Source organism: Alosa pseudoharengus, unplaced genomic scaffold (genome assembly GCF_046254945.1).
Source record: "Alosa pseudoharengus isolate Yale_2024_CS ecotype anadromous, Long Island Sound unplaced genomic scaffold, YU_APseudo_1.1 YU_APseudo_1.1_scf_19, whole genome shotgun sequence".
NCBI classification, from domain to species: domain Eukaryota; kingdom Metazoa; phylum Chordata; class Actinopteri; order Clupeiformes; family Clupeidae; genus Alosa; species Alosa pseudoharengus.
The window spans coordinates 35,259,909-35,270,260 of NW_027468657.1; the positions used below are offsets into that span (position 1 = coordinate 35,259,909).

General features: G+C 36.6%; 1 protein-coding gene across 5 annotated transcripts in view; it reads left to right on the forward strand.

The window, feature by feature from the left end:
- uvssa (UV-stimulated scaffold protein A) overlaps nt 1–5,791 on the forward strand; it is a 48,371-nt gene extending 42,580 nt beyond the window's left edge. For all 5 annotated transcript variants that reach the window (XM_076292613.1, XM_076292614.1, XM_076292615.1 and 2 more), the window contains exons 13-14: nt 3,754–3,946; nt 4,383–5,791. In XM_076292613.1, coding sequence (XP_076148728.1) covers nt 3,754–3,946; nt 4,383–4,476 — 287 coding nt within the window. In that variant the 3' untranslated portion in view covers nt 4,477–5,791. The remainder of the gene's footprint in view (nt 1–3,753; nt 3,947–4,382) is intronic.
- The last annotated feature ends 4,561 nt before the right edge of the window (nt 5,792–10,352 follow it).

Here is a 10,352-nt window from a genome sequence, read left to right on the forward strand (position 1 = left end):
AGAGTGAAAACCAAGCCACGAGGGTCGAGATAATTTTCCGTAGACCTGCGAGACAGGGTTGTGTGAAGACACAGATCTGGGGAAGGATGCAAGAACATTTCTGCAGCACTGAAAGTGCCCAAGAGCACGGTAGCCTCCATCGTTCTCAAATGGAACATTTTGGAACAACCAACAAGTCTTGCTAGATCTGGTTGCTCAGCAGATCAACTGAGTAATCCGGGACGAAGGGCCTTGGTCAGAGGACCCAATGGTCACTATGAATGAGATCCAGAGTTCTTTTGAGAAGATGAGAGAAGCGGAAAGAAGGACAACCATCTACCATCAACCATCCTGGTTTCTTCCACACACGCCATTGGGAATTGTGACCAAATAGTTCAGTCTTTATTTCATCAGACCAGATGATTTTACTTCTCATGGTCTGAGAGTCTTTCAGGTGCTTTTTGGGAAACTCCTGGAATTGGCTTGCATAACTGGCCACCATAAAGGCCTGATTGGTGGAGTGCTGCAATGATGGTTGTCCTTCTTTATGCTTCTCTCATCTTCTCAAAGGAACTCTGGATCTCATTCATTGTATTGTGTGTAGATTGAGGAGAAAAAAAATGAATTGAATCCATTTTAAGATGAGTCTGAAACATAACAAAATGTGGAAAACTTGAAAGGGTCTGAACTTTCCAGTTGAGTCTTGAGTCTGGAGTCTGGCAAACATGCTACACCTTATCTTCTGTGCCTCACTCACACCTCCTCGTTACAGCTGTCATTTGGGGTCCAGCTGAAGTATAGTGACCCATGAATATATATAGGCTCAAGGTTGAGCTCATGTACCAATGGACCAATGTAAATAACAAAATATATCATGTTTTTATTAGATGAAGTTATCTACATGTAATTGCAAATGATGTGTATTAAAATATATTAAATGACTATGGATCACTTCATATTTCTGTTTATTGGTTGGAACAAGAGGGGCAGAGAGGCTGGGTAGGCGTACAGGTTAGTTGTCTCCACAGTACCAGAGCTGTAGCAACGGGGCAGGCAAAGCAAGCAAATGCTGAATGCTTTCAAAGTGCAAAGTCAGTGTCGCCTACTTAACGTAATAAGTTAGGATATTTAAATATTTACTTATTTACATTATTAAAGGTCCCCTGTGTAACGTTTTCAGTTGTTTGTCAACAAAATCAGCATTTCCCATTCATAAATGTGGCCCCATTCATGTTTAATTACCACCACCACCAATTCGAAGCATACCTATTGGCTTAGAAATCCTCATTTACATCTACATAGCGCAGGGGCAAGTCTCCATGCCAGCAAGGGACATATGTGAAATACAGCTCAGTCTTTGGCATCTGCATGCATAGAAAAACATTAGCTTGGATTCATCTGCATTTCCCTACTTTTAGCAATGTAAGTTACAAACCCATTTGTACATTTCGACATTGAAATTGTATTTTCCAACGACATTGAAATTGTATTTTCCAACTAAATAAATAAAGAGAAAAATAACTTTGTTCGTGATCTGTCACTGTCAATATACAAGTTTTTTTTTAGTTTTTTTTTTTTAAGTATATTTTTTGGGCTTTTTTGCTTTTATTTGGACAGGACAGTGGAGAGTGACAGGAAGCAAGTGGGAGAGAGAGATGGGGTGGGATCGGGAAATGACCGCAAGTCGGATTCTAACCTGGGTCCCCGTGGGCACTCCTAGCTAGCGAACATAGCCGTTCCCATTCACTTTCCGTTTACTGTGCTAACGTTAGCTAGATAGCTAGCTAGCTCAGTTAACAGGCAAAATGAAACTATTTATTTTGTATCCGAAAGAGTGTTTCATTGGCATCACAGACAAGCAATGGCAATAAAATAGTATTGCTTATTCAGAGAAAAGTTTATGTTTTGACGCGCCTAGGAGTCCGGAACTAGTGCCAGTTTTTGATGTGCGACGGCTACCATAGTTCTAAACGAGGCAGCGCTTGAGAGGTTGGTTGCAATATAACTCCTAACCACTAGATGGGAGAAATTCTTACACAGGACGCTTTAAAGGAACACTACGGAGTAAAAACAACTTATGTTCTATTTACGATAGATACCAAGTTCAAACTTTCGGTTGAGAGCAAAATTATGTTAATTGGTGGAGTTTTGAGCAAGACCGTTGTTTGCATTAGCAATGAACGCACCCACAGATTTGACACTACACTGCACAAAGTCAGAAGATTCCTTTCCTCCAGAAACACGTCTAGTTATAACCTCTCTGTACACTTTCAAAGTTTACAATACTTTGGTTTGTCTGTAGGGACATTCACCACACTACCACAGAAGTGTAATTATATTTTGAGCATTGTTAATGAAATTATTTAAAAAGGATATGAAAAATTTTGGACAAGCCATTTTTCATAAAAAAATGTAAAAAAATGAAAATGCTTTTTTTTCCCTTTTCTTTTTTTTAATTCCATGTTCCTACCACATTGTCTTACATTACAATGTGGCCATGTGGCAGTGCCTTTTTCAGTCAGAACAAACATTGATCAAGAGAAAGTCAACATTAAATCAATATTTGCCAGGGGTATGAATAATTTTGTTCTTAACTGTGTGCTGAAGGGCCTACCAGGTCCCTTTTGCCTGGGGCCCCCAAAGTGCCTTGAAACTGCACAGTACAGTAGTGGAGCTTTTCTATTGCATGTTGATTACGATGCCACTCTTTTTATGTATATAGTTATTTTCTTTTTATGTTATTCTTTTGTTACCTGCTTATTTGGGGATTTTTTTGCATCTTGACAGTGGCACTGAAAAGACTGAATAATAAACCAGAAACATGCTATTATATCTGAAGCATAATTTGTCAGCAATATTGGAGTCCTTTCCAAAATGTATTCAGACAAATGTTTTCTTAACATCTCAGTTGTTTTAAAAGAGGGGAAAAAATCAGTTTCGTATCAAGTTTGTGGTATTGGTTAGGGATGGCACAATACCAATCATTATGCCTGATACCAATACCATAACCTACCAAAGTCACCTGAGAATATTATGATGAAGAAAAAAGGGGGCACTCCAATTCAAGTATTAGTGGTCCCTCCTCAGTGTGAGTAAATTACTTGACCTCCTTCACCTGGAAAGTCACTCCAGTCGATGACCCTTAACAGAAGCACTGATCTAAGGGACAGGATTTCAGTGGCTTTTGTTGTGTGTCTGGGTGTGTTTGCTCCTCCACAAAAATGTTATGCTGTGTGTGTGTGTGTGTGTGTGTGTGTGTGTGTGTGTGCATAGAAGGCTTTCCTCCACAGCTGGAGGAGACACCCGGAGCTGTTGACAGATAAAGAGACAGGGCTGCAGGGGCTTTTCAGACAGCCCATGCCAATAAGAGTTGTGCTAAAACCCTGAGGAACCTCACTTTCATTCCACACACTTCAAATGAAACCTTCAAATAGTGGAGCTTAAGTGTGATAAGGTTCCCGGACACATTATTTAAGCCTTTCACATTACTATCACTATACAAGGGTTTAAGCACTTGCACCAAATTAATGCGTAACTAAAATTAGTTCCTTTTTATTTAAAGCTTAAACTATCTGGTCACAATCCAGAATGATTAGCGATTAAGAGGAATTCATGGTTGGAGACTAATAACTTCTGGTATGATTTCCCCTGGCTTTGTTTAATGAGAAATAAAAATGTAGTGACACTTCAGTCTTGTGACCTTTAGGAAAGACTAAACAGTTGCAAACATTTCTATTCTATCCAATCAAAATATGTTAATCTTGTCCTTTTTAGATTGGCGAGATCCCGAGTTGATGAGAGAGATCGAGGCAGCCACTGGAGAAGATCTTGGCTCCTCTAAAACATTTGGCAAGGGGAAGAAGGGCTCTAAAGGGAAAGGGAAAAAGAGGAAATACCCTAGCCTGACAGACCTGAAACAGAGTGCCAATACCGCACGCTCCAGGCTTGAGAAGAAAGTTTTTAACAAGTAAGTCTGTAAATGGAATCCTCCTCAAAATTCTCCTACTATTATTTGAGTCCTGTCACATTATTGTGTGATGTCCTTATTTTATGCACTACTTTATATTTTATTAAAGTAGTATATGTTAGTCTCACATGAGACTGCTGCCTGCTGATGTGAACTGTCTGTCTGTGTGATGTTCTGTATTTTACATCATGTGTCATGACGTTGATGTACAGTGATTTTGACCAGAATTCCCCCCTGAGCACAATGAACTAACTAACTAATGTTTACCACTGGGTTTGAGTGTTACATTACAGTGTGGCTTATGCCCCTTTACATTCTGAACCAAAATTAGGTCTGTATTCTATATAGAACTGTTGTGAAGTTTTGACGGACACCAACAAAAGGGAGGATTAAATCATCACAGATTATTGGAGTCACCTGTTTTTCTGTTTTTCAGGAGCTCCATGAGGCGGGTCACTGATGTTATGAATAAAATGGACAAAAGGAAGCATGAAAAGTTTTCCAACCAATTCAACTATGCGCTCAATTAAAACATGGACAAACACAACAGCTTTTACACTGTCAATAACACTCCAAATGTGCATGACCTGTGGACACAATTTGGCTTTTTTCAGTTTCATATTCAAATTTCTCCTTTGTGTAACATTAAAAAGTCTTTGTATATGAGATGAGGAGCTATTTAATTTAGTGAGAAATATTTGGGGGTTGTGGTTGGTCACATAACATAATATGACACAGGTAATGGAAATGAGATTGTCTTGAACTCATTGTTCATATGCATAGTACTGTCATAATGTTATAGATGTATGGAGCTGTCAATGAAACATATTTGAGCGTTCCTGTTTGTTTCTGGGATGTTTTTTTTTAGATATTGCCAAGTATTTTATACACTGCCAAAATTGAATAAATGTACTAATTAATACATGTACATTACTATGCTAATTTATTGATCATTCATTAATTATTTTCCTAAGATGTCATCAGCAGCTATGCTGTTGTCTTATCTTTTGACCTTTTACCTCTGATACATTGGAGCACACTGTTCTTACCCTTATCATTTTGTTATACAATAATATGCAGGTTGTTGTTTTTTTGCAACTCAAAACAGTTTTTAGCTACTGCCATACTTTGAAAAGAGAAAAATTCTGCTTTAGATTATTCAGAATCCTTCCAATTCTGAGTAAAGGAATCGGTAAGCTTGTTTTATTTTTTTTAGGCCTACTGGAATTAAAATAGCCCCACATCACATACCCTTCACTATACCTAGAGATTGGCATGTTTTTATTTCAGTTAGCCTAATAGCTGGTTTGATTTGCATTGAGAGATTATCTTATGGAAAGTACCCCATGCCAATCTCTAGGTATGGTGAAGGGTATGTGATGATGTGGGGCTATTTTAATTCCAAACACCAAGGAACTTTATCAGGATGCATAGTAGCCTGGATCCATGAAATAACTGGCCTTTAAAAATAAAAATCTGCCTTCCCTCTATGGGAATTTAACATAGGGGTGTGTTTACTTAGCCTATATGCCCCCTGTATTTTAAGGAAGCACATGTATTTATTTACGATACATTATTCATTCACAAAGAAAATTGGTGTCCTTAAAGGTTGGATTCTCCCTCAGTTTTGTATTTAAGGCATTAAGATACATTTCCAAAAGATGATATTGTATTCCTCTTTTTAGTCAACTTTAAGATGGGTGTGCTAACTTTGTAACGTGACTGTATCTGTGTTATCTTTTTTTGTTGAGAATGTTGTGTAGATAAGCCTCATAAAAGATCATCTATACCCCGACAAAAGTGAGTTGCTTTATCTCTTGTTTGAAATTAAATGGATTGATGGTATTGTTGTGTTGGTTGATTCTATATCCATTGCAATTTTGACAGGTGCTGCATTCATCTACTAAAGGTTTTAGGAAACTCAATTTGTGTTTAAACAACTGTCCTGACATCTTAATCTAAAACATTTGACACAACTTCCCTGTATATTTCTGATATGCTTATTTTGTGTCTATTTCGTGTATAAAATATTTAGCCGATGAAATGCTTTTGTTTGCAATGGCTATAAGCTCATATGCTGAAACTTCTCATGATAACCTGAGTTATCTTATATTTCCATTATAATATTGTAATACAATTGTAAATAAAGAAATAAATACAAATAAAAATGCATATGCTCATAGGCTACAGAAATATCGCCCTCACCTTGGACCCTATAGCTATGCCTAATGAGATGCAGGATATCGGGTCAGACGGAGTTGGGCGGTAGGCCTCCTCTTGCTTTAAAATAAACTCACAAATGTATCAGAAGAAATAATAACCCATGAAAAAAACATCACCATTCAGACAGATAACTGAAATATTGACCTGAAACCGGCTGTGTAGCCTATGTAACGAAGTTTTCGTTTAGAGCAACAGTTCAAATGCAGTTGAATATGCCCACAACTTCACCAAAGCAAAGCTTTTGAAATGAGTGAGTTGAGTGCAAAGTTAGTTTTGTCTGCCATCTGGTCAAAGTGTTGCCTAGGCCAATGCTCCTCTAAAGCCTCGGCCATGTAGCCTAGGCTACTCTAAAAAAAACTTAAGTAGGCTACACGTTTAGGCCTAGGCCTACTCTGAATTTGTCTAGCCTATAAGCTACAACGATAACCTTAGACTACATTGGTCAACAAATTGGGCATTTTAACTTTTGTTTCTTCAAACATAGGTCTACTCCAAATGTTAGTTTCACATCATTTTAAATGTAGCTAACTTTCGATTCACGTGTTACTTTTCGACCAAATGAGGGAACAAAAGTAAAATTGATTCTCAAACTAGGCGATCATGACACAGAATTAGTTGTATAATCAAACTCACTCATAGGCCTAGCCTAAACTTTTTTCTGTCCAGGTCAATAAATGTTATTTAACAGAGGAACGATGAGTCACTAAATATTGTCTTTCAGTTCCCTATAATCGATGTATCAATCTATTAATCAATTAATAATTCAATTTAAAGTGTCCCTTTGTTTTCTGGCAAGTTGGGTTAGGCTATATTCTTCTAAACATGATTTAGGCTATGCATAGGAGTATCGCCGGGCTGTCTTCAAAAGATGGAGATGTAGGCAGTTGACTCGTGGGGCCAGCATTATGGTTGATTATGGTGTTATAATTATTATTATTATTATTATTATTATTGTTGTTGTTGTTTATTGGCTTACTAAATTTGCAATAAAACAGGCCAGTTTCTTTCTTCAGATAATTCAGCTCCTCTACACCATTTCAAATAACTACCGCAACTTAGTCAATTCATATCCTAAAGCGTTCCAAATCTAGGCTATTTCAATTGAATAAAATGTTTAAGCAGAGCAATTGTGCGACCCAACCCACAAGAAAAGCTGTTGTTTCCAAACTTTGCGTTTTATTTCAATTAAAAGTAGGCTAAAACAAGAGTTGATCATTGCATGAGAACCTTGACCATGCGCTGGTGCTCCTGTTTTTATTTTATAATCATTATTTGAAATAAGCGCATGCAAAATTAGCTATTTATAAGACGGCGGCGCTTTGCTATAATATGTTTTGGTGTAGAATATTATTAGGCAATTGTCCAGTCAAATTGGTTCAGTTAATATTTGACGACTAATACCGAAAAATCACAACCGACTGCGTTGTCCTTGAGAACCAACTTCTCTAAAAGTAGCAGTCCTAAACTATACCATTCGTACAATTCCCCTCGTGTTGCCAGCCTTGACTTTCATGATTATTAAGCCAAATGTTGAAGGAGTTTTTGGTTTTTCTAAGCTTGTTCTGTAAGACTGGAACATAACCTAGGCTATTTCTAATAGGCCATATGCATAAATTGTAGACCTAGGCTATGTATGGGAGAGAGACGGATAGAGATTGACGAGGCGCAATCCTTGCGCACAGTGTGCTTGTGTGGTCTTCTGACTACGTTCCTATATATTTTGCGCAATTTGTAGGTGTTAAAGTAAATAGGCCTACATCTCGGCTAACAACCTCTTGATTCCAGTCACTGTCGTTTCTTTCTTTCTTTCTTAGCACTATTTAAATTGGCAACCAATTATGCACAATGTCTTCCACATCTGCCATTACATTTTTTACAAACAGGTCTGAAATCACGTTAAAAGTTGAATAGCCTGTCGTCGGAGGGGCATGTCCTGCAGGTGTCCTCAACGACTTTCCCTCCTGGGACGACTCTGCTAGGCTCGATTTAAATGTTGACATGGTCCAGTTGTATATGACACCTCCAAACATGTAGGCGTCCCTTCGAGTCAACTGCTTTGCTTTTGTACAGCACAGACAGATAGTTGATTTAAGTTTTCAGGGAACAAAAACATGTCAATCTAATATGATCCGATCACACGATGATTAGGCCTAGGAGATGGATCAATGGCACATCAACATTTTACGCAACAATTTAAACATAATTCAAAATTGCAATAGAAAAAGGCTTCACTTACTTTCCCTCTTAATTTTTTAGCATGTCTGCAGGCGGCAAGGTTATTGGCTAAAACCTCGAATGTGCGTGGCTCTACATGCGCTAATAAATCGATTTCTAAAAATAAAATGATATCAGTGTGCATAATAGCTTACAGCACTACGCATAACTTTTTCCAATTAAATCAAAATCAATAGAAGCAGAAGGAATTCTGTTCTACAAATAGCCTAACTAGGCATGAAATAAACCAACAAGGCATGAAAAAACTTACAAATACCAACAGCCCCGTTGTAACCAAGTTGTTAGACAATATTGGTAACATGCTAAATGGTGTCTATTTAGTAAAGTGATGCCTACATTGATTGAATGAGGTTGAAAGTTTAGCAAACTGTTATATCTGATTCGATTCTGTCACTTTCAATTCAGCAATTGAAACTCAAATCTCAGATATTAGAACACCGAGCTGTCTCCGAAAGATCATAATATACAAGGTTGACCTGTGTGTGAAAGAATGTTGATTGTATTAATAAATTGTAACTATCCTACAGCCCCAACCCCCCATTATTATTAGCCTATTATTATTATTATTATTATTATTATTATTATTATTATTATAAAATGTTTAGGGCTGGTTAGAACGACGCTGGTTTATCCTTTCCTTTAGCTTTCAATGTCGGGTTATTTCTGTGCTCATAGGCCTTCATGATGGGGTTTCTCCCCAAAATAAACTTTGCAAAAAAGTAGCATGCTGTGCAAGCAGGTAGTAGAGATCATTAAGATTTTGACCTTTTAAAACGTTATGTTTTTATATTATGTGCACTTGACAGACATAATGCCTCACCTCTATTCCATGACTTTCATGGATAGTATCGTGAGAATTACATATTTCCTTTTATGTCAGGCACCACGAATCGTTTTGCCATGTAATTGTGTCGCCATAGAACGTCTACAATTTAAGCCTTGGCCTTAAAACATATAGTTTATAAAACAATAGCTGTCTTCTTTGTTAACCTATGTTTAGCATAGCACATCACACCGACTACCTATTAGCTGCCTATTAAATTGCTTGTCTTGAGCTTAATCTTATTCTTCTAATTATTGTTATATCAATTCTAATAATAATATTAATATTACTGTTGGGTCTAGTGTTATGAATACCATGATGTTAATTAGTTTGAGGCATTGGACATCCATTTAATTTAATCTCTCATCATTTTGGGGTTTCAAAACAAAATTAATATACATTATTTTACATTGAATGTAAACTGTATAATGTACATACATACATACATACATACATACATACATACATACATACATACATACATACATACAAACATACAAACATACATACATATGCATACGAACAATGACATCATGGGCCATAGGCTATATGTTAGTATGCCTATATTATGATAGTATATCATACTGTAGCACTGACTAAACCTTTTGCCATTGAAAGTTTAGATAGAAACCTTAATGCTTCAGAATTTTATGGTAACCCTAATAGATGTATGTAAGTGGCATAGACGATGTCATTTTTTTTGTCGATATACTTTTATTGTCTGATGTGCTATTTCTTCCGTTGCATTCCAAATAGGACTGTTGACATCTTTAATATTTACAATTAAAACTAGAGTAAGTTTATAAAACAAGAAAATTCTATTAAATACAACTTCAACAAAAATCCAGGCAGATCTTACAACTCTGAGCAAAGTCAGGATAAATATTCTCCGTCAAGACAATAAAGAAAGTTTCTAAGTGCATTAAAAGGGTTTCTTAATATCCCTGAACGCAAGCTAAATTTGCAATTGACATTCTCTCAAGATCATTAGAAATGTTTAAAATATTATTAAAATATTATACCTTTTACAAAGTGATTCGACACATGACTTCAATGGAATATGTAGAAAAGCGTATTTCCATATTTACAGTTTTTCTTCTTCAGATGTTTTGTTTTGATTAGTTT